The 23,365-nt window shown below is 51.8% G+C and overlaps 6 protein-coding genes across 6 annotated transcripts; 3 read left to right on the top strand and 3 right to left on the bottom strand.

Moving 5' to 3' along the window:
* Positions 1 to 904: 904 nt before the first annotated feature.
* On the top strand, positions 905 to 1,105 carry QC762_0022270 (uncharacterized protein; the record flags this gene model as incomplete). Its single annotated transcript, XM_062883102.1, has 1 exon — positions 905 to 1,105. One exon carries the CDS (start codon positions 905 to 907, stop codon positions 1,103 to 1,105), a length of 201 nt encoding a protein of 66 aa, XP_062749730.1.
* Positions 1,106 to 13,912: 12,807 nt separating this feature from the next.
* On the top strand, positions 13,913 to 16,443 carry QC762_121890 (uncharacterized protein; the record flags this gene model as incomplete). Its single annotated transcript, XM_062886609.1, has 3 exons — positions 13,913 to 15,150; positions 15,285 to 15,600; positions 15,651 to 16,443. The coding sequence occupies 3 exons, from the start codon at positions 13,913 to 13,915 to the stop codon at positions 16,320 to 16,322; spliced, it is 2,226 nt and encodes a 741-aa protein (XP_062749729.1). The 3' UTR covers positions 16,323 to 16,443.
* A 126-nt stretch (positions 16,444 to 16,569) lies between these two features.
* QC762_121885 (uncharacterized protein) lies at positions 16,570 to 17,128 on the top strand. Its single transcript, XM_062886608.1, has 2 exons — positions 16,570 to 16,886; positions 16,941 to 17,128. Exons 1-2 carry the CDS (start codon positions 16,757 to 16,759, stop codon positions 17,027 to 17,029), a joined length of 219 nt encoding a protein of 72 aa, XP_062749728.1. The 5' UTR covers positions 16,570 to 16,756; the 3' UTR covers positions 17,030 to 17,128.
* Positions 17,129 to 17,222: 94 nt separating this feature from the next.
* QC762_121880 (uncharacterized protein) lies at positions 17,223 to 18,821 on the bottom strand (the record flags this gene model as incomplete). The annotated part of the gene is made up of 1 exon (XM_062886607.1): positions 17,223 to 18,821. The coding sequence occupies one exon, from the start codon at positions 18,819 to 18,821 to the stop codon at positions 17,223 to 17,225; it is 1,599 nt and encodes a 532-aa protein (XP_062749727.1).
* A 722-nt stretch (positions 18,822 to 19,543) lies between these two features.
* Positions 19,544 to 20,940, bottom strand: QC762_121870 (uncharacterized protein; the record flags this gene model as incomplete). Its single annotated transcript, XM_062886606.1, has 2 exons — positions 19,544 to 20,743; positions 20,810 to 20,940. The coding sequence occupies 2 exons, from the start codon at positions 20,938 to 20,940 to the stop codon at positions 19,627 to 19,629; spliced, it is 1,248 nt and encodes a 415-aa protein (XP_062749726.1). The 3' UTR covers positions 19,544 to 19,626.
* Positions 20,941 to 21,207: 267 nt separating this feature from the next.
* On the bottom strand, positions 21,208 to 22,798 carry QC762_121860 (uncharacterized protein; the record flags this gene model as incomplete). Its single annotated transcript, XM_062886605.1, has 2 exons — positions 22,226 to 22,798; positions 21,208 to 22,166 (listed from the first exon to the last, which is right to left on the bottom strand). The coding sequence occupies exons 1-2, from the start codon at positions 22,557 to 22,559 to the stop codon at positions 21,208 to 21,210; spliced, it is 1,293 nt and encodes a 430-aa protein (XP_062749725.1). The 5' UTR covers positions 22,560 to 22,798.
* Positions 22,799 to 23,365: the final 567 nt, after the last annotated feature.

Below are 23,365 nucleotides of genomic sequence, written 5' to 3'. Positions count from 1 at the left end.
ATTTCTAACACTGCGGATGTGCAATATGGACACCGCTTCGCTGCGTTGTTGGGCCGCTGTGCCCAAACCTCAAACTCGCTGAAGAAGAGGAAGTTCAGTGTAATGTAACGGTCCCAGGAGTGTATTGCAACTATCTGGTGACGACTCTACGAGTACACTGAACTTGAAGAAGAAAAGGAAAAGAGAAAGAGAAGGTTTGTCAACATGAGCCTCTGATATGGCTGAGCGTGTTGGCCAGTGTGCGGTGATAGAAGGTTCTGGAGTAGTGGTCTGTGCGTTCTGGGAATAGCTTCACCAGGGCCGAGGGTTGCCGAGGTCCATGCCAGGCTCAGCCCGTTACAAGTACCACCCTACATGGGCATACTTCATGGAGTTTATATATAGCTGTAACAACACCGGAATATGCTCACAATTTGCCACGTGACTTCTCGCCGCCTTATCCAAACTAAATCAAGCGGAGCTCAGGACCGGCTCATCTTCGGCTCCAGTCTGCTCACTTTCTACTTACTTTGCTTACAGATTGCTCAGGATTTACTTACCTGAATTAGTGTCACGGACCTGACATAAGTGGGGAGCGCGGGGCGCGACCCGTCCAACCACTGGAACAGGAAAAGTGGGGAAGTCGTATTATCACTAGTGCCAAGGGTGATAATCACGATTATCACCAGCCTTCGGTGAACGACAAGTGATAATGGTGATAAACCGGTCTATATATACGGAGGAACTGGCTGGTGTAGATAGACAGTTCCACAGTATGCAATTCAGGTCACAGTTGTTGGTATCAAGACTATTGTGATTGAGACAACCCATTTGCTGTACACTGTTTAGCTGTACCGAACCAGGATTGTTCAGAAGTGCCTTCCACCAGTATCTCTTTCAGAGGTTCTGGAGAGGGGTTCGTCACATGAAAGAGGTATCGCTACTCTATCTCCCAATTAAAGACCTAAATAATCCTCTCCTTCTTGAGGAAATCCGGGAATGTACGACCTGTTTACGGAAAAGGGGGTTCTTCATGGGGATCCAAGGCTCCACAACTTTCTACGTGTTCATCAGAGGATCGTTGCTATCGACTTTGAGCTTTCCGAGCCTCTTACCAGTAAAATAATGAATGAGCATGGATTGGAGACCTTAAAAGATGATATTAAGAGACGGGTAAGGGAGGCACAGGGAACTCGTATCAGGCAGCAGGCTCCCTGCCGAACCTCGGCGCAACGTCGCGGCCCCCCTAAACCATGCCTCCCTCCGCTTAGTATCCAAAATGTTAGTACTCATAACTCTGAGATCGCCGAGCGTATCTAACATAAATTGTTCTCGTATGCAAGGTCAAAACAACAACTATAACGATAAAGCGCCCGATTTTCTCCAGCATTTCATCGAGTCCAAGAAAGGCACACTTTTCCGCATCGAAGATTGTAGAACGGCTGGATCAAGCTATGAGAGTGCATGAGGCAGAGAGGCAGAGAGACTCGGCTATAGTGATAAGTAGCTGATATATGTCACACTTCAAAATTACCGCGATGACGGGAAACAATCAGCTTCCCAAACATATCTCTTACCAACGAACAATGGGCAGCCAGATGTCTGACGCCAACACGGGCGAGTATGTCGTGGATGCTTTTGGAGCGAGGTGAATTTTGCAACAAGTGTACAGATTGTGTTTGCATGCCACTAGTGGACGCCGGCACTCCCCGAGCGCAATAGCAGCTATGTAAGCACCCTTACCTGACACACTGCCGAACACAAGTTCACATCCTGCCGAGAATCTGCACTTGCCTGGTGATGTTAGGGTCGGTATCCCGGCGAGACACAATATTGCATGTTTGGGAAAGAGCTTGAGGGCATTGGCCAGATCCTCTGGGATTGGAGAATCAAGTCGCCATCCTGGAGGGGGAAAGGGCACGGTGGAAGAGATCACCGGGTACGAGGTTCCAGATATGCAAGAAGCTGCGGAAAGCATACAAAAAAGATGAATAAATTGTCCCAGGTCCCAGTTGTAACCGACGGAATAGAGCCCAGACTGTAGCTTAGCTGAATAATACTGTCATTAACCTGTCAACATGTTCTTCACGGTCGAAGGAAATGTTTTGCCCTTTTCGGCCTCGCTTATGGGGTGTCACCATAACAAGTCGCACCCCACCCCTTTGCTATTCATGTTATTTTGAGCATCATCTGAAAATAATTAGCACTGCGACATTTGAAGTTGTTGAACTAACTAATGAAAGGCCCACTGTTAAGGAATTAATATCTTGGCAGTGGGATCTTGATCATCCCGATCGGGCGAACATGTGCCATCTGGGCCCTCTTCCTGATGAGAACCAACGAATTGGCTCTCAACTTCATTGGACCGATTGCTCTGGTCTGGCTCGGTGCTCTGATCTAGATGACTTCTACTTTTTCCCAGGTGACTGTTAGTCTCGCCTGTTTTACTGCTGCTCTGACTTGGTTGTGGTGAGTTCTGAGCTGATTGAATGTTTTCATCGAAGGTCTGAGCGCTGGAGTTGACTGTGTTTGAGCTTTCTGCAACACTGGGTGTTTACGTCACAAAGATTGGGCTTCCTTCCCTCGAACTTTTCGTGATCCACTTGAACGGGGCCAATAGAACTTTGATCTCTGTCAGAACTGCCCAACCCTCGGAAGAGAGTACAGCTTCGTCGCTGAGATCCCCTAATCGATTATACCGGGCGCTGAACTTGGTGAGGGGATCGCGGAGAATGAGGGCGCGCTCAATCATATGGTATACCGAGTGCCAGCGAGTATCGTTGTCAGCCTTCAGCCGAAGATTTCGAATTGCAGGATCGACGAGGACAGCACCAATTTCTTCGCGTTCCGCCTCGGTAAGCTTGCCTATAAAGAAAACACCAATTCAGCACTAACCTAGTATAATGTCTTTTTTTCGGGGGAGAAGGGGGAAAGCGGGGGAAAACGGGGGCAAAATACTTTCCGTAAAGTTGTCGAAAGCGTCCCTACGCTGGGGCGTACGGCGGGCGAAGTGCACGAGGTAGTGTAGCTTATCCACTGGCCCAGTTTCTCGCCACGCGTTGAGAAGCTCCCTCTCCTGTTCCGCAGAAAGTCGCTCATCTGAGCCCTCTGCCAACTTCCTGATCACTTCTTTGTTTTCGCCGTCAAGGAAAGCTCTGGCAACGAGGTTCAATATGTGGCCCACGCAGCGCACTCGCTTGAGAGATTGGATGAGATCAAGTTGCTGCGTGTAAAAATGTGGGTTGAAGTGTCGTAGAAGTTCGGTGACGCACGTATCGTTGTTTTCCGCGTTGTCAGCTTGGAAAACTCCTAATTTAGCTTGAAAGCCAAAGCGCTCGACAACCTCAACCACTCCTTTGGCGAGGTTTTCGCCATTGTGAGTGCCCTTGACCCGCGGGAGGGCGAGTAAGCGGGTGTTGCAGTCCCCCACAGTATCGAAATAGTGCGCAACGACAGCAAAAAAAGCGGCGGTTCCGGGAGATGACCACCCATCGAAGGAGATGTGGATCGGGTTGGGTGTAGCGGTTATCTCGGCTTTAAGGACATCAAAATGGAGGCTGTACTGGGTTTTCAGCCAGCTCCGTGTAGTAACGTTGCTTCTTGGAAGGAGGTTGTCGGTCTAGGTTGGATTGAGAATAGAAAGTAGGCTCCGGAAGTGCTTGTGTTTAACCACGGAAAATGGGATATCTGAATCGGAAACCCACTTGACTAGGAGCTCCTGGAAGCGGTCTTAGGTCTTTATAGGAGGCGGGAGCTTTATCTTTTTAGTGGTTCGAGTTTGGAAAAGCTCGTTAATTGCCGAAAACGATCTCTTACCAGCATTGTTTGCTCCTAGAAGCTTGCCATCCTTCGTAATACCTTGCTTTTGTCGGAGGTGTTTGGCTGGGGAAGTTGCTGCCTCCGCGCTAAAGATGTTGTAGCACTCGTGGTAAGCCCAGAAATTACCGTCTGTAGAGCTCGAATCGCTTTCCGTGAGCCGTAGGAGTAGTGTGCCGTGGGCGTTTACCCAAGAAGGTCCATCCTTCAGCTTGAAGTGCGCACGGAGGTGGTAAAACCGTTTGTCGGGACTTTAGATCTTTGCGTATAGCTTCGGATCGAGGGGGAGGTCGATAATAGCGTTAGCATCGCGAATTTCTCCTTAAGGCTCTTCTTGGTTATCCCGGCATGGCCGAGCGCGTTGAACGCGTTCGACGCGTTATGAACAGAGCGAATAAGAAGCACGCGGGGGAGTATAGAGATGAGCCTCCGGTGAAAGGCGCGGTTGAGCCTGTTTTGACAGTAAGTCACCTGCGGGTAGATAGTTTAAGGAGGTTCAGGTTGGTGAAGGAGAGCGCGGGGATGACGGTGCATGATGATTGGAAGCGGAGGTATGGGGCCGGGGAGGCGAGGGAGAAGCTGCTGAGGGAGTATGCGCCGGGGCAGTTGAGGATGCCGGAGAGGCCGGTGGTTCATTTTGCGGATGTTTGAGTCATTCATGAGAGAGAGAGAGAGATATTCAAATCGCACACAATATGTATTCTACCGTCCCTAATTACACCAAGCACACTAATTCCCTTCCCCGGAAAATACTCTAATTACCTGCACTGAAACCCCTTAAGAAACGAACAACACCAGTTTAAAATCGATCCAACAGGAACCCATCAGCGGCTCTCAATCCCTCCAAGGATGCATCAGACACCTATAGTTCTCTAGTAAAGACCCCAAACAATAGCAATATCATCCGGACCGCAGGGCATGATGCCGCGAGAGCCAACTCTGCCATCGCTGCGGCGGAACTTGCTGATGGAGTCGCGGATGAGATCCTTGACGTCCGAAGTGCCAACCATGACAGTGCCGCGGTGGAGCTGGCCCCATTCAATACCGAAGTGGCTGTGTATTATCAAGTCAGTCAATGCAACTCTTTCTGTCTGGGGATGGGAGGGGGGCGCACCAAGAGCCATGACGAGCAATCTCCTTATGAGGCTCAAAAGACAGCGGCCACGAGCCGTCACCGCTCAAGTTGCGGATGATCTGCTCGCAATCGCTCACAAAGGGGGAGCCACCCGAGCCGCGGTTCTCGAAAGTGGAGGCACCGCAATGGTCGCGGCGCTTGGTGAGGACACCGACGGCAGGGTTGGGAGTGGCGTCGGCGAAGGGAGCCTGCCAGAAGACGGGCTCGTTGATAGTGCCGGTGGTGACGGCGGCATCAATCTCAGGAGACTGGATGCCAGCGGCGGGGGCGCCTTGACCGACGGTGAAGAAGGTGGCGATCAGGGCGATGGTGGCGGTTTTGAACTGCATTTTGGCGGTTGAGGGGGTTGGTAGACTTAAGGTCTTGATAGAGGGGTGAAGATAAAGGAGTTGAAGAGGCTGTTGAGAGTAGAGGATGCTGCTAATGGCTGTTGAGTTGAAGGAGAAAAGGGAGGCGATGGGCGAGGTTATATACTCGATTCTTGATGTCTTCCTGTCACCATCTTGTCCAAGCCAAGTGTCACAAGTCCTCACATGGTGTGTTTTCATCTCCGGAGATGCTCGGAGTCATGCGTTGGCTCCAACAGACAGACAGGCATCTCCTCTCGTAGGATCACGGTCTATTGTTGTTGGTATGGTGTTGCTTTGGCCAAGCCCCCCTAAACATCTGGTTGACGGCGGTGAAGTTGACCAATTCGTTTTGTTGTTAAGGGCTTACAACGCTGACAACATGAGTGCTACTTTGGGGAGTCTATACGATGGATAGAAACCTGGCATCGTGAATAACTGCATGGGTGCTAGGCTGACCACTGACGGCAGTGCCTTTGTGAGAAGTAACAGCATCTAGGCATACGCAGTGCCTTTGTGAGATGTAACAGTATCTAGGCATACTAGGTCTGATTGATACTAGTAGGTAGCTTGCCTTTGTTTCTATCACGTCCCTCTCCTCTAAAGAGACTTAGCCAGCCATTAAGCTATTCAACACAAGGTCATTCATCTCCATGCTCGGCATTATTTACCGTTAATCACCTTGGCATAGGACCCCAGGGCTTATTTAGTCATATCCCGCAATTTTCGGACATGCCATCATGTTGTTGATGAACCTGGTCCCAACAGTTAAGTTTAGCAAACATTAACTTTTTGCGAAATACGATCTTATGCTCAATGAAGGACCTCCTAGCTCTAACTCCGCATGTTTCACCGAAAAAGTAACCAATAGGACCCTGGCTCTGTGCTCTGCAGTAGCCATGTGATCCTAGGATGAGAGGACTATGTTGGCGGTTCAAACGGTCCACGGGCCCGGTATTGCAGAAACCGTTGTCAGTAAACGATTTTCGGGTAGCGGTTCAGGCATAATAAACGATGGTGGTACCCGAGATCCTTCTATAAGCGGCTGACGGTTCTTTTGCCTCTTGGCATCTCGCAGGGCTTGCCTTGTGGAGATGGCATTTGGACCCTTGGATTTGTTTTGCATGGGTGGCCTTCCATGCTTAACCCGGTGTGTCATTTTGAAGTTTTATGGAACTTGAACCGTATGGTGAAGAGAGAGAAAGTTGTTCGAAGAATTGGTCATACTCTAAAAGAGCCCCAGGTATTCTAGTACTTGAATATCAGATGCTTCCCATCATGATCAGCTCTCTTTTTCAAAAGAGATTACTTTGATCTCGTCGTTTATCTCATGTTAAGACGGCGGTTTGCCTGATGCAGGGGTTCAGACACCTAACAACCTAATTACTACCCTGCCGCGGTGGCTTCAACCAACAACATCATAGCAGCGTCATCGTGCCTCGGCCGTCAATGCAACATACCGCCGCACACTAAATAACCAACAACGCTGTCAACGCAACATACCGCTGCACAATAACAACCAACAACACTGCACAAGTACTTTCCCACTTACGCTACCATCCAATTGTACCTCGCTACCTAGAAACGACAGCCTCGTTATAATTCGTAAGTAAGGTAGATCATATCTGGGTTACCTTACGTTTACTAGGGTCTCTTCAAGCTAGCGAGGTCGCAACCTCCGTCTGACTGCTAGCAAGGCGGATTTTCTTTTCCCAGAACCACCACGCTAATATGAAAATAGAAGTTCTTCACTGATTGGGCGCCTGACCGGCGAGCCCAGTTAGGCTGGCCGGCTGTCTGAGTCTCCCTGACTTCTTTTCATTAGGAGCGGGATGCTGACAATGCCGGCCGGCTCTAGGACATTGTGGGGCAATATCATAATAACTCCGAAGTAAATAAATCCGTGCCCCGCGGTTGAGTAAGAGGTTTGATCCGGAGGGATCGCCCGCAGATGACTGAACAGGGTTAGAGTTAGTGCAATTAAAGTCGATTTCTCAGTTTGTCGACTAATATTGAAGAGAAAAGATTTAGGACGCCCGAGGTGGTTCAGGGGAAGGATCGAAACGATCTGATTGGTCACATGTGGGCGTAGTTGAACTAGGCGGCTAAATTTTTAGGATACAGCCACCATGGGCTGAACCTGACATCGACGTGGAATCTGTTAATCGTGCGACAAACCCTAAACATTCACGAGATATTTCCCCCGTGCGGATTTTCTATCCAAAAGAGCGGAACTGGGAGAGCTTCGCCTCTGCTACTCCTCCATGACGTGTTTCTGCGTCATCATATCTTATTTCCTAGGTAGCTGCCGGGGTCTTGGCTCCCCCAGCAGTGCTATTTTTACGCAAAGGAATCGTCCGCATACTGCCTACTAATGAAGAAACCTCATGTCGGAATTGTGGGAGCTGAGATATCCGACGTGCGCTGTGTCACGGGTAGCACAGGTTGACAGGTTAATGACAGTAGTATTCAGCTAAGCTACGGTTTGGGCTCTATTCCGTCTGGTACGGGCAGGCTCTATTGTCAAGACGTAGCTCAAAAAGCTACAAACAGGTCTCGCGGCAGCGAGATGCAAAATCTTTCTAGTCGCATTGGCCGGTGCTCTGCACGTGCCAAGCTCCATCAGTGGCTCAACGACGGTCACGGAGCAACCGCCGTGACAGTATTCCCTCCCTAGGTGCGGAGCTCCGTCGACGCACTATCTTGGTTCAAGGGCCGGGCTTCTCAGGGTAGCGGCGGTGGAAATTCCGGACAACCTCTTTTGCATGTTCCAAGTGGTCTGCAGGCACTTCGGTGGGTTGGTCGTATCCAGTCCATTTAACGGTGTACTTGAGACGGGGGTGGCTTCCTCTGCCACGGCGGTCCCAACGGGAGTCTAGAATATCTTCAACTTCAAACTCTTCTACTCCATCGATTTCCACTGGTGGTGGCGGGTCTTGTAGTTGACCTGGCTGGGGGTTATTGGCCGCAGGGCGTAATAGGCTGACGTGAAATACTGGATGGTTCTTCATTGAAGCAGGCAGGTCCAGTTGGTATGCGTACGGGCTGATGACCTTGGTAATCTTGAAAGGTCCTAGATTCTTCCAGTCGAGTTTCTTCTGCGGACGGAGCGTCTTGATGTTGCGGGCATCGAGCCAAACCTCTTGGCCGACGTAGTACTTGCGGGCAGGCTTGCGTTTCCGGTTGGCATATTCCTCCTGGCGGGCCTGGGCTATGCAGATTTCTGATTTGAGGAACTCGTGGATCTCTTGCATCCTCGATGCAAATTGTTCGGCATCTCTGGCTCCTGGGGACTTGTCGGGTACCACAGGCTCAAATCCCATGCGGGGGTAAAAACCATAGTTGGCAAAGAATGGCGTCGTCTTGATGCTTTCATTCAGGGCGTTGTTCAGAGCAAACTCCGCGAGTGGCAGCCACATCGCCCAGTCGTCTTGCAAGTAAGAGACGCGTCCTCTCAGGTATTGTTCCAGGAAGGAGTTGGCTCTTTCGGTCTGGCCGTCGGTTTCGGGATGGAATGCAGTTGACAGTATGCCTTTGAGGCTAGTCGGCGGGTTAGATGTTTCCAGAAGTCAGATACAAATTGCGGTCCTCTATCGGATACCACAGTTGTTGGGAGTCCGTGTAGCTTCCAGATATGCTTCAGGTACAGGCGGGAGACTTCTTCGGCATCGCAGGTATCGTTGCAGGGAATAAAGTGTTTCATCTTCGTCAGGCGGCAGACTATGACTAGTATCGCGTCGTAACCTTCGCTCTTTGGCAGGTGTGTGATAAAGTCCATCGACACATCCTTCCAGGATCTCTCGGGAATCGGCAGTGGTCTCAGGACTCCTTGGCGGGCCTCGCGGGAAGCAGTGATCCGGGTGCAGGTGTGGCAGTTGGACACCCAGCGTTCGACATAGGTGAGCATCCCAGGCCAGTAATAATCGCGGGACAGGGTCTCGTATGTGCGCGCTCGCTTCATGTGTCCGGCGATTGCGCTCTCGTGGTAGGAGCGGACCAGTTCGGCGTGTAGATCAGGGTAGTTTGGAACATACAGGCGGTCTCGGTAGTATAAATATCCTCCTCGGTCCTCACACTCGGCGAGTGTGATGCTTGGGTGGCGGCTCTTTGACTTCCTTAACGCTTCCAGGATAGAGTTTGGCGTTTCGTCTACCTCGTAGCCCTTGGTGAATAGTTCCTTGATATTTGGTGGAAGCAACGGCGCGGTTCTCTCGGTTGGCAGAACGGAGCGGAGAGGTTCTGTCGTGGCAGGCGTCTTTACAGTCGGGATTTCCGATTTCGGTCGGGTTTGGGATCGGGTAGAGGCGTTGAGTTGTAAGGGTTCATCCGCGAACCGGGTTCTTTTCTCGGCAGATGGCTCTTTGGCTGGTAGGGACGGTGGTTCGGGGGTCTGAGGCGGTGTCCGTGGCAGTGTTGCAAGATCTTTGTAGACTTGGGGGTCCAGGTTAGAAGGCTTTAGGACTACCTGACTTGTGTGCAGCAAACGTTCATCCCCCTCTTTAGGTAGGTCCTCTGACCTCCTGGTCAGCGCGTCTGGTTTTGCGCCCTGTTTTCCAGGCCGGTAGGTGATCGTAAAGTTGAATCGGGACAGGAACTCGGACCATCGGGCTTGGCGACGGTTCAGGAGCTTGGTTGTGGTGAAGTATTCCAGGTTGCGGTGGTCGGTGATAACTTTGATGGGGGAACTTGTACCTTCAAGTTCGGGTCTTCATTCTTCAAAACAGCGGATAATTGCCAGGAGTTCTTTATCATAAATGTCGTAATTACACTCTGTTGGGTCGGCTCGGGGGCTGTTTTACCGGGGACGGTCTGACCGTAGCTGACGGGGGTGGGCGCCCGTGGAGCACGGTTGGGCCTGATACGGGTGATTTGTTTCTGGTGTTGGCGGTATCGGTTATCGAGGGTTTGGAGGTGCTGGGCATAGGTTCGGAACTGGCGGGATGGGGACGGGTTGTGTAGGAGCATATCCTGCAGTTCTTGCGAGATGCCTTGGAATAGTAGGGGCGTCAAGCTCTCTTCGGGCATCTCTCCTTCCAGGGCAAGGCGTTGAAATTCGGAGAAATAGGTGCTAAAGTCGTCGTTCCTCTGTTTGAGCTGGTATAGTTTGTTTTGCGCGTTCTGAACACGGTCGGGGTCGCCAAAGGCAGCTTCGAGGTATGCGAGCAGGTCAGGGTAATCGGGGAACTGAGGGAGTCCGCGGACAATCTTGGGTAGGATCAGCTGGTATGCCTTCCCAGCCAGGCGGCTGGCAACGTAAGTCAAGCGGCCAGGGGCGGTCGGAAATCGGTCTGCGTTGGCGATCATCTTGCCGTAGATTTGTTGCGTGAAGCGTCGAAGGTCCGCGCGGGATCCGTCAAACTTTTCTGGATCTGGAAGTCTCTCGCTGACAAGGGTGGGTTCAGTACGTGAGGCAGTAGCAGATGTAGGTGTTTCCGGAGCATGTTCTGCAAGGGGTTCAACAGGAGGTTTCGCAATAGGCGCGGGGTTAGTCGGTGGGATATGTACGGCGGGAGTAACGGCGGCCAGAAGTTGAGCTTTCTCAACTTCAAGTTGTGAAATCTTTTGAATAGTATCGAGGTTCCGTTCTTTCAGTTGTTCCTTCTGATAGTCAATGATCGCGTCGCGGTTTGAGATTTGGATTCGGAGAGACGAGATGGTGGAGTCGTGGGTGTTGATGGCGGTGCGGAGGGCGGCAACCTCTTCTTCCAACGCAGTAGCATGTGTGTCCATATTCCTCAGGTAGATGATCCAGTCTTCGGGATGTTGATTGACGTTTTCGACCAGCTCTTGCGCCGTGTCGGGGTACGCGGGGGGTTTTGGGCGGGTAGCCATCGTGTTGGAACGATCGACTAATGGGGTTGGAGCTACGTAATGTCACGGGTAGCACAGGTTGACAGGTTAATGACAGTAGTATTCAGCTAAGCTACGGTCTGGGCTCTATTCCGTCTGGTACGGGCAGGCTCTATTGTCAAGACGTAGCTCAAAGAGCTACAAACAGGTCTCGCGGCAGCGAGATGCAAAATCTTTCTAGTCGCATTGGCCCGTGCTCTGCACGTGCCAAGCTCCATCAGTGGATCAACGACGGTCACGGAGCAACCGCCGTGACAGTCTTTGGTAGATTTAACTATTACTTACCGTACTTAGAGTTTGCTCACCGTACTCAGGACCTTGCTCACCGTGCTCACCATGCTCAGGGCCTTGCTCACTTTGCTCAGGGCCTTGCTCACCATCCTCCATGCTTTGCTCACCCTGCTCAGGCCTTGCTCAGGCTCTTACTCCCACTGCTCAGGATATCTCCATTTCTGGTCAGGTTAAAGCGGCGACTGCTCAGGTCCCACAATGGAAATGGAAATCGTCCATGTCCAGATTCCGATATTGTTCAAGCTGTAACAAAGGTATAGTTAAGGGGTGGAGAGGGCTTGTTCCAAGGTCCTCCAACGCTGTACAGACATTATGTCACAGTGGTGTATCTCATTCAGGGGCACAGCATGCTAGATCAGGGGGATTTGTTTACACGGTTTCTTGGCATCTTCAAAGAAAACGGCATTGCCAGTGGGTCTGATGATCGTCATGGAACCCAAATCAGAAACCGACTGGCGGCGCCTGTGATATTTTCCCTTCAGTATCCGCATATGTACTCTATGCTGCATTGGTTGGACCTCATGAAGTCGCGGATTTATGAGATTTCTGGTGTCTTTTTTCTTTTTGGTGGTCGATGGTTATCCTTATCTCCGTTGCACAGATCCGGAGGGTCCAGGCCTCTGTAGGTGCCGTGAGCCGGGAGGAAGAGGACCCTGAGTTCTGCCAAGGCCGATACCCGGGAACGGCCCCACTGTGATCCGACTGTGGCGCCGATCTGTGATGGCGCACGCCAAACCCAATAATAACCTGTTGCAGTGGTTTGGACTCCAGACCCAATAAGGCACCACACACAGTAATGGGAATTGCTATACGGAGCATTTATAGGTATGCTAAAATATGCCCCGTCGATCGAAACATAATCAACTGTTTAGAGGTGCGCAGGGCGGCCTCCTGGTATCATTGCGCACTGCAGCCAGACACTCGGATGAGACGGCATCATAACCTTCCTTGGCGGAGCTTGGCCCCCCTGGGCGCGACCACAGACCTAATGAATCAATCCTGGTGACACGCAGCGCTCAGTGAATCCACCTGCCCGTTCCCGCCGCGCGTCGTCGACTGTCAAAAAGGTCATCCACCGCCCTTTCATCTGTTGATTTCTTTTGCAAAGTCAACAGCGAGTTCCCCGTGAATTTCACCGTCGCAACCGCAACCAAAACATGTCTGGATATCCTCCTCAGCAGGGGTATGTGCCTATCCTCCCCACGATCCTGCGTTCGGCTGTGGCCCTTGTTTTCCGACGGCGATTGAAGCACTCGAGTTTGCGCTGCGGGTGACTGGTCGCAAACTGCCAAATGAGCCTGGACAATGGACTACGGCCGTCCGCCACCGACACGAGACTGACGAGATTCGACACACAGTGGCTACTACCCCCAAGCCCCTCCCCAGGGGTACCCTCCTCAGGGCTATCCACCGGATGGAGGGTACCCCCCACAGGGCTACCCTCCCCAGGGCTATCCCCCTCCCCAGCAGCAGATGCAGTACCAGCAAGCGCCCCCTCCCAAGGAGGAGAAGAGCCACGGCTGCCTCTACACCTGGTGAGTTTGTCTCTCAGGGTGGTTGACGAGAGCCTGTAGATCGTGCTGCAAGGCTAGGGTCGCTCTTCCACGACTCGAGCATGCCCTACAAACCGACAGCGATATGGCAGATCCCGATCACCACCCATTTTCGACCGCCAAGACATGGACATATCACTGACCTTCATCACAGCGTTGCTGCCATGTGCTGCTGCTGGCTCTGCGGAGAGACCTGCGAATGCTGCCTCGAGTGCCTCGACTGCTGCTTCTAAACAGCCCGACACCCCACACGACGATCGCTGCCCGATGAATTAATAACCGAACGAGATGATGTGTTTCTGTGTATTGCGAGTCACTTTGATGGAATTGGGCGACATGATTTCGGAAAGGAGTTTTGGGGGCACGATGGGCAGGAGGTGGAAGACTTGATGGGGCGACAGGACCTCGGTGCTGTCTGACCGCCGGTGGGCCCTCCTGCGACAGGACAGAGCTTTTTCTTTGCGCTCTTGCTATGCTATTTTACCTTAGCGAAATCCAGATACCATTGCGATTCTGCCCTCTGTTTGACAACTTTGCAACGGACCATGCTCCGTAAACCGCAACATATCAAATTCTGGACAACCAAGACTTTGCGCTTACTGATAGCCTGTGGTTTTCAGTTCAAGGATTGCGATGACAAAAACGGGCTTGCAAGCTGACCGTCTTGAGTCAGCCGCTTCGGAGATAGTAATTGGCCAGACGGCACTATCGAAAATGCAGCACCGGGATGGGGAGGGGGCGTATTGGGCATGCTCACCGCAGAGACGACAGAATCTGGGCTCAGCTGAGATGACGATAGGGTAATAGCGTACGACAAGCGCCCAGAGCTGAGAAAAAGATGGGCAAGATAAAAAGAGACAGCAATTCTGCCCCGACAACTGCCGTCCTCCTTAGAGACATCAACCTCAACCCGTCGAAGAACATCAACCGCCACCGTCGAGATGTCCTGCGAGCACTCCCCAGCAGCCTCCAAAAGCAAGAAACCACCCCAACAGCAAGTCCATAATTTCTGGGACAAGTACATCACCAAATCCCCCGGCAAAGTCACCACCATCTTCCCACCCTCCCTCTATTCTTCCCTCCTCCCTCGCCCCTCAGCCCTCTCCAAAAATGACACCACAACCTCCCCAACCACCACCAACTTTGGCGCCTCCTACGCCGCCGCGGCAGACGCGTGCCGCGCCAAAATCGCCCGCATCGTCCGGGACTGCCACCGCACCAACTCCAAGTTCACCGACCCCGACTTTGACCTCAAGGGAAACCAGTGGGACTGTCTGCTGGGTTTGAACTGGCGGTCCCCTCCTGCCAAGGGCAACCCCGCCGCCGTTGAGGATGCCCTCGGGACGCTGGAGAGGATGCAAGTCTTTGACGGGACGGACTGTCTTCAGTTGACGGTGCCGATGCTGAGGAAGATTATGGGGAAGAGAGTGCTTGACGAGGAGCAGGAAGGGGACAATGATGAGGACTATGACCCCGAGCCGAAGGCGGTGCACAGGGTTGGGTGGATCTTTGAGGACCCCAAGTTCGAGGTGGATGGGTTTAGCAGTTCGGACATAATGCAGGGGAGCAACAGCCTTGATTGCTGGTGGTTGTCTGCCGTGGCTACCATCTGTCATCGGCGGGAGCTGATGGACAAGATTTGCGTCGCGAGGGATGAGGAGTGCGGGGTGTATGGGTTTGTGTTTTATCGGGATGGCGAGTGGGTGTATACCGTGGTGGATGATCACTTGTGTTTGACGAACGGGGATTATGAGGGGGGAGGGCATGATCCGAGTAACGCCATTGTGAAGAAGTGGAGGAGGGATAAGCAGACGGGGAGCCAGGCGTTGTATTTTGCGGCCTGTCGGGAGGAAAACGAGACTTGGTTGCCGTTGTTGGAGAAGGCGTATGCCAAAGCCCACGGGGACTATCACGCTATTTGGGGTGGGTGGGTTGGTGAGGGCGTGGAGGATTTGACCGGGGGGGTCAATTCGGAGCTGGCGTTGGAGGATGTCCTCTTCAAGCAGAAATTATGGAAGGAGTTGGTGAATGAGAATGGGAACTTTGTCTTTGGGCTGGATATCTTGGACAGGAATGGCTCGGACAAGAACGGACTGGCCAACGCGCACGCCTACTCTCTTTTGGCCGCTAGAGAGGAGGAGGGGGAGGATGGTAAGACCGTTAGACTGGTCAAGATCAGGTTTGTTTATCTTTCTGCTCGCTCCAAGTCTTGTTTCGTCTTGTCTTCTTCCCCCCCCTTTTTTTTCTCCTTCTTCCTTCCTTTCCATTAGAACTTCGACATAGCATCAAACCCGGATACTAATGATGATGTAGGAACCCCTGGGGTGCACGCGGTGGCGACGGCATGGGTGAATGGACCGGCCCGTGGTCGGACGGCTCAAAAGAGTGGACTCCGTACTGGCTCACCAAACTTGACTACCGCTTCGAAGACGACGGCGTGTTCTGGATGAGCTACAACGACATGCTTCACACATTCACTAATTTATACCGCACTCGTCTCTTCGATGACGAGTGGGCCGTGGCTCAAGAATGGACAAACGTCAATGTTGCCTGGGTTTCTGGGTACTTGCAACGCAAGTTCGTTATCGAGGTCAAAACAGCCACCACTGCTGTCTTTGTTCTGCAACAGGTAACTTGACCTCCGCATTTTCTCCAGTGCCTTTGACTGACATTCGACAGCTGGATACCCGTTACTTCAACGGCCTTGAGGGAGAATACTCGTTTCTTCTGCACTTCATCCTCCAGAAGCAAGGTGCCGAGCCAGGGGACTACCTCTGCCGCGTCCGTCCGCAGGCTGAGAACTTCTTTCGCGCCAATCGGTCCATCAACTGCGAGATTGATCTTGAGCCAGGCATCTACGAGGTCCTGCCCAAGATCACTGCCGAGCGCGACACAAGCAAGCCTCCTGTCGAGGCAATTGTCAAGGCCTCAGCTCGGCGCCGCCCAGAAAAGCTGAGGCAGGTCGGTTTAAGCTTTGATCTCGCCCATGCCAAGGCCTTCAGGAAGGAGGAGGAGAAGAAGGGTGATTCTAGTGATGGGTGGGAAACCGAACAGGAGGACGAAGAGGCAGAAAAGGCGAGTGTTACTGAGGCTGGCGAGGAGACACCTGGAGGGTCTGATGAGGCACAAGCTGCTGCGGCCGGTCGTGAAGAAATCCAACAAGGTGGGCAGGGAGGGCAAGAAAATGACAATGACGAGGACGAAGAGGAGGATGATGAGGATCAACCTTCGCTCTGGAACGCTGTTGCTGTTGTTGGACTCCGTGTCTATTCGCGGGATCCCGAGCTGGTCATCAAACTGACTTCCCCTGGCAATGATGAGGAAGCCGCAAGCGTTGTTCAGGGTACCTAGAAGTGGTGAAGACAGCTGCAGCAGGGATGGCCTTCTGGGCGCAGATGGTCATGACGAACTTTGGTGTTTGTTTTGTTTCTTTGTTGTGCGTTTCATTGTCAAAATTCATCCAATCATCAAAGAGTTTGTCATTGTCTGCCAAATGATGTGTTCCCGAGCTTTCACTGTTTGATACGGAGTGATGATGTCATGCCAGGTGCACAGCAATGGTCATGATGTACTGATGGCGTCACGAGTCACAAATAAAGCAATGTGTCATATCAAGGTGCCTACCTACTTATTTAGAGCGGACCAGGCCGCGAGTCGCAGAGTCTTTTAATTTCACCTTCGCATTGACACAAGTTGAAACCCAATCCACTCAGCAATTGAACAGCCCATTAGCACATCAATCAACATACAAGGACATTTGACAAGCCTTCGTCAAACCAATCACCATGCCTGAACTCCGCGAGAACCCCAAGCAGCGTGACATCGTCGGCGATGCGGCTCAGGAAAATGCCCTTCAGGCTCCCGAGGAGATTAGCAACCAGGCCCGCGGCCACAAGGCCAATTTGAGCAACCCAAGTAAGTCAAAGTTAGCTGTCCACGTCAAGGCCCTCGTACTAACAAAAGCCCAAGACACAAGCGAGCAGTCCAAGGAAAACTCCAAGCAGAAGCTCGAGGAGCTTGGTGGCGAGGGTGCATTCTTCAGCAAGGATTCTAAATAGAGCGGCGGGTCAAGCAAGGGAGCGATCGGTCATTGATAATGGTTCTGGCGTTCGAGGCGTGTTTGTTCGACCTTTACGCTTGAGTTGACTTCAACGTGGAATAAACAACAATTTTCATTGTGATACTTTCCATTTCAAATGCAAGAACCCCCATCGTGCGCCAACATTAAGGGCCTTTGTATCAGCCAAGGTATTAATTTTTCTTGTCCTCCTTCTTTTTTTCCCAGTCCTTCTCCACACGCCACTGGTCCTTGAGCGTTAGGGATGTGCCAGACGCCAAGTCACAACCTCTATGACCCCATTTCTCTTCGTAGATGCGTCTCCCGGCATCTGTCAGCGTCCAAAAGGCACTATGAAACCCATCCGCATTGTAATAAAACGGCTCTCCTTCACCACCTCGTTGCGCCCGTTGCCAGTTGTTCCGCTGTTCAGCCCCATCCCGATACTTGTACTTGCCCATCTCATCGCCCACGGCCCTCAAAGCTCGGAAATACTGCAGCTGATCAGCAGGCAATCCGTGCTCCTCTCTCTTTGCCTTGCCCTCCTTTTCCTCCTTCTCCTTCCGCTCCTTCTCCTCCTTTTCCGCCTTGGCCTTTGCGATCTTTGCCTCCTTCTCCGGCGGCAACGGCGCTGGATCGATAAACTTTGGCATCTTGTACTTGTTCCGATAGAGTACTTCCAAGTCCTCCAGCACGGTGGAAACATCATTGATGATCCCCACCCTCCTCGGCTTCATGGTCCACCCGTCCATCCCCATCTTGCCATTCATATCGCAGTCCGTTGCATAGTACGGAATCAGGGAGTCCCACCCGCCTACAGCCTCCATTGCCTCCCTGTTGACAAGCGTCAAGTGGTCGTACTGATACCATCTAAAACCCCAGCGCTCCTTTCTTTTGATCACTGTTTGCAAGTCGCGAAGGCAGTTCTCGTAAATCGTCCGGTAGCCATCTTTGCCGGCCTGGACAGGAGACAGTATCTCCTTCTTCTCCGCCTCGCTGTAGAATTCCCAGTTGCCGTCTGCCGGTCGGCTGATGAAGTCGAGGCCTTCCTCAAACGAGAAGACGAGGACATCTTGGTGACTGTAGAAGTAATAGGGGTGGTCTTCCTGGTAGGCTATCGACAGAAAGAAGTTTTGCATTTGGGCAAAGGTAAGCAGAACGGGGGTTTGGACTACGGTGACGCCCAGTCGGTGGAGGGTGGTGTGGTTGAGGTAGAAGGGGTTCTGGAGGGTGAGTCTGCCTTGCTTGTTCATGTTGTGCACTCCGGTGTTTTCAACCACGTAGATGTTCTCTGGCGGCCACCCCGCGGTGATGTAGCTGACGACTGCTTGGAGGAGCATGGGCCACTGTCGGGTGAAGCCGATAAAGAGCGGGGGGGCGCGGTCGAGGCCGTATTCCTTGTGCATTTCAGGACGAGGAATATTGTACTCGGGTATTGGTGGGGGATCGGCGGCGGTATTCGCCAGCAAGGGGAATGGGTCGAAAACGGGTGGGGGGAGCCATGATGGTGCTGGCTTGTATCGCGGCGGGGGATGCTTCCCAGAGGTGAGAGGCTTCAGAATTTCTGGGATTGATGTAAGAAATGAGGAGCCTTTCTGCGTTGGCGGATTTCTGTAAGAGTGATAAAATAGAAAAGAGAGGGTGATGAAGAAAAGGATGAGGATTGTGTGGCGCGTGAATCGCGTGAGGGCGAACATGATCACATGGTGGTCTGGGAAACGCGTGAAGATTAACCTTTTGCAAAGTGGAAGAAAATTGTCGGTTGTCGATTGAAAACTCCTTTCGGAGGTCATCCTTCTGCCGACCCCTGAAGCCTAAAGACGGGGCGTTGCATTGCGGCACAGCATCCATGCCAGTGCTGACATAGATGCAAGACGCGTCGAACTTGTGTGCTGATGCCAAGTCAATGTGGCGGATGTACCCGCGTATTGAGGCTGGGGCTGAGAATAGGTACGGATAACCCAAAGCCCCTTGAAATGCCGAAGTGCCACAACAGCAATTCAAACCCTGTCTTCAAAGCTCCATGTGTTGGGATGATTGCTTTGAATACCATCTCAGCAAGTATTCTGTGAACTCCCAAAGCACACCCCTAACCCTTGGCCGAGTGGACTCCAAATACGCACAGACATCGAACCCCTGAACCTCTTTTGTTTTGTTTGGTTATGGATGAAAAAGCAGGCAATGGAGAGTAAACCAATGCAGGATGATATCCTAAACCACGCCTGGAAGAGTTCCCAACAGGCTTTAAGCCCTAAAGGGTAGCTAACAGGCCTTAAAAGTTGATTAACAGGCCTGTCAGAATAGCTGACAGGGCTATTCCCTAGCTGAAGGTACAAGCTCAATATGAAAGGCGTGTTATACATCTGCAAGACACTGAATAGCATTGTTGCTGAACATTATTGCTCTTTCGTGAAAACCCAACCCTTTAAGAGGTAGCCTGTGATCCACCTCCTCCTGAGAATCGCGATTGTTCTTCCTCTTGACTCTCTCCTAGCTCTCGCTCTTGTTCCTGCATAATACAAGCTCTTGATTTCAATTCTGCAAAGCTTCTTCACGGCCGAGCCTGAACGCCTTCCAATTAATTATATGAAGTCTGTTCTATCTTTGAGGCTGAAAAGAGTTTGAGGGGGTTGATGCAGACTGTTGGCGACGACCAGCTTTTGAGCCACCACAGATTACCTTTGCTCGCACCAGCACAGTACAGCAATCGTAATTCTCCCCGTCCGAGTCCCCGACCTTAGCCACCGTTGGGGATACTACAAGCTCCACATCCCCGTACCTGTCATTGTTTCCGCTCTGAAGCTCCATGTAGTCCTGGTCAAAAGGAACCCCGTATTTGTTCTTCGCAAGCCCATTGAGCGCTTCGGTGGTCTCCAGCATGAAGACCATATATTCAGCTCTGCTCCGGGCCAAATCGGCGTCCAATTTTGCTGCCAAGAGCACAAGCTTGTCGAGAGAGTCGCATTGTCCCTCCTTGAAAGATTTATTCTGCCAAGGTTCTAAGCTGGCCCTTAGATTCGAAGCAATTTTTTGTATGCGTCTTTTGTCCAGATCATACATGGAAAACAACATTGATGCTGTCTGTGCGTTCCACCTGTAAAGATCAGCCAGAGAAACAGTATCGTTCTCAAGCTCACGAGATAAAAACTTGACATGCTCAAATGCTTTGCCAGCCCAGAGCATCCCGTTGCCGCTGAAAACTTCCGAAATGAGGAAATTCCAGATAAATGCCTCTATCAAGAGGGCCTTTCCCACTGGTTGTGTTAGGTAGCGATCCACATCCTCCGCCAGATTCGAAAATAGCTGCTTCGAGGGACGGTCTAATCGGATACTTTTGGATATGGTTGTGGAGCTTGAATAACGGATAGAAACGATCTGTTCGATGGTGAACTTGATTTCCCCGAATCGCGACTGGACTACACCGTCGTCGATGTGATGGTTGGGGTTACCCTTGAGGGCAACAAAGGCATCGCGAAGCTGCTTGTTTTCTGCTTCCATCTTGAAGCACTCGTCGTCGTACTGATCGATTTCCCTCTCCAGGCTTTCCTTCTCCTTCTTCAATCCCTCAACCTCCTCGCAGAGAATCTTCACCTTGCGGTCTTTTTCAGCAAGCTCTTGCTTCAATTGTCTCAGGTGGAAAGAGTGTGCTGAAGGACTTGCTGGCCATGGTAGAGACTGACTGGCACTTGACAGCCGTTGTGGTATCTGTGGTGCTCTGTAAATTGATAAGCTCGTGCCTGCATATGGGGTCATTTTATTGTTGTGGCAAACGGCGACGTACCTTGCTTGAGTGCCTGCTTTTGGGAATATCCCTCCACGAGTGGGCGAACGAACTGGTTCTGGCAACCTGCTACGACCTTTGCGGCTTGAATTCGCTGTGTCATTTATCGGTCGGAATACCTTGTCAAACATGGTGCTCGCTTATGTGTAAGCGGACAGAGAATATACAGAGCAAGCTGTCCCTCAATCATGGGAGGAGAAGATGGCTGATATTGCGCATTGGAGCCTTGTCAGACTCGGGGTTGTCTCACATGAGGTGGACAAGGAATTCATACTGCAAGCGGTGGTGTGACTTGGCTTTAACACTGCCTCAGCTGTGCATAGGCTTTTTAGTGCTGGCGCCAAAAAGGCCCGCACCCCTACATCTAGTTTGTACCAGTACTTTCCTCCGAAGCTCTCTCAGCCGACGGCAATACCAGCCAATGGAAGAACAATGTGGACCACCGCAGTCAGGGTCAAGCCAAGAACATTCGCAAAGGCAGAAACCCGCCCTTTCCACCTGTTCCTTCGAGTGTTTTCGATTTTCGGAGCTGTACCCTTGTTAGGTACTTGCTTCTCATGTTCGAGACATGAGTCCGAGTCAGACCCGGCTCCGGCCTGTGGTAAATCTTCTTGAATCCTGTCCCACTTTTCCATTATCTCTTGGCCCAGATTTGCATTCATTCGTTGACAGCTCGAGATGAGCCGCTCCCTTTCCCTCGCTTCTGCTTCGTACCGTGTTCGTAAGGCTTGTTCGGTCGCCTGATCGCCAGATTGTGCCCCGGCTTTGAGTTCCCGCTCGGCCTTCTTTACCTTCTCCTCCTGTCTCTTCAGATCAACCTCAAGATCTTCCATAATTCTAGCCCCTGCAGCGGTATCACGTAGCCTCTTGCCTGACTCCATGCTATCCTTTTGGATTTGCAATATCACCGGTTTATTGCGTAGCAAGCGCCGCACGATTGACTTCGCCATCTCTGAGGAGCCATTGAAGCGTTGCGCGTTGGCACCGTGGTCGATCATATCCTTCCAGAAACTCCTCCGCAACTCCCGCTCGCGCATGGCACCAGTCCTCTCATCTTTAACATGATCCCATCTAGTGGTGAGTAGGGTAACGGCTGAGAGAGCATCCTTGCCGCAGAGATCATGGAACATGGTAAGGGCCTGGAGGTCTGGTCTGCGCATTCTCTGTTGTTCAATTGGATGCAGCCAGATGATACCGCTCAGTCGGAAACCAGCTGCATGCTGAAGAATGAGAAAGTCGGATATGGTTGACAGTATTTCGGCGTCGGTCTTTCGGGAGTCGCCAAATCCTGGAGTGTCGACAACCGACACTAGCTTGTCCTTCAGTCGCAGCTGCACGATTTGACATTCCTGGGTTTCTGGAAGACGTTACTATAAGCTCCTGTGACAGTGTCTCGGAAATGGTGTTGTGTTGTACCTGATTGCAGACCTGCTCCCTCGCGCACCGAATTCTGTCGCAAGAGGTTTACAAATCTTGACTTGCCGGAACCCGAGAGGCCCATGATGAAAATCATGCTTTGTTCAGGCTCGCCCATCTTTCTGGTAGATATGTCACGGTGACAAAGGTCGTCGGCTAAGGTGGCAGGAGGTTTGGAGAAAACGAGAGCAAAAAGGATATCGTGATGACGGGGCCTGGTGTCCCTTGATTTGTCCTGAAATGTGGAATTCCTCATGATAAACCTCGTGGACTGCCTGCCTGGGCCAGACCGCCCAATGCGGGGGACTTTCCATCGCGTGAGGTGTGCAGTCATTACGGCATCTCCAGATCGAAGTAGCGGTACAATGGTGAGGGGTGGGTGGCAGGCTTAATTTTGAGCTATTGACAATGATGGCGCCGCCAATTGCTGTGTGTGGGTGATTACTGGGAAAGAAAACACGTATTCCTGCATGTGGCGTCGGCCCTGAAGGCGACCAAGTTGTTTGTTTTTGCGGGCAGTGCATTGAACGATTGGACTGCGTCAGCGCCTGGAAATACCATGGTTAGCCCTATTTGCAAGAGTCGGTGTTCGGTGAGATGACTGACTGGTTGTGGCCAGAGGAGTCTGTCGCGCCCGCCCAGAGGCCTGGTTCTTGACCACATGCACGACCAGGACATCCCTCAGTCTCAACATCTAGGTATCTCCTCTCCTCCGTCTTTCCCACACCTTGGAACCCAAATCAACTTCACATACAGTTGTTGCTTCCTTTGCCAACGGAGGTACCCAGACCGACTGGTAACTTGAATATGGAGGGATCTCTCACAGGCTCGCAGCTGGGGAGCCAACTATCATTACTTTCGAAGTCTAGCAGCGTCGGAATGCGTGCGGCGCCGTTCGTGTTTGGAATTGATTTCGGAACCACGTATGTATCATGTAACCAGATCCAGTGCAAAATCGCGGGTTTGCCTTCTGTTGTGCCTAGTATTCTAACTTGGCCGCCTTAGCTACACTGGTGTTGCATGGTCAGCGCGTCAGGGAAAGGTTCGGCCAGAGCATATCCATCTCGTCAAGAATTGGGATAGCGTCCAATATATGAACACGGAACGGGAGAAGACACCAACAGCGATATCATACTCTTC

The sequence above is a fragment of the Podospora pseudocomata genome (genome assembly GCF_035222375.1).
Source record: "Podospora pseudocomata strain CBS 415.72m chromosome 1 map unlocalized CBS415.72m_1, whole genome shotgun sequence".
Classification (NCBI taxonomy): Eukaryota; Fungi; Ascomycota; class Sordariomycetes; order Sordariales; family Podosporaceae; genus Podospora; species Podospora pseudocomata.
The sequence above is the reverse complement of the archived record's forward strand: the minus strand, read 5'-3'. Positions and strand labels throughout refer to the sequence as shown.

Coding starts and splice junctions, on each gene's coding strand:
- QC762_121885 (XM_062886608.1), top strand. CDS start 16,757: ATGCCTGAACTCCGCGAGAACCCCAAGCAGCGTGACATCGTCGGCGAT. Junction 16,887..16,940: donor GGCCAATTTGAGCAACCCAA/GTAAGTCAAAGT, acceptor CAAAAGCCCAAG/ACACAAGCGAGCAGTCCAAG.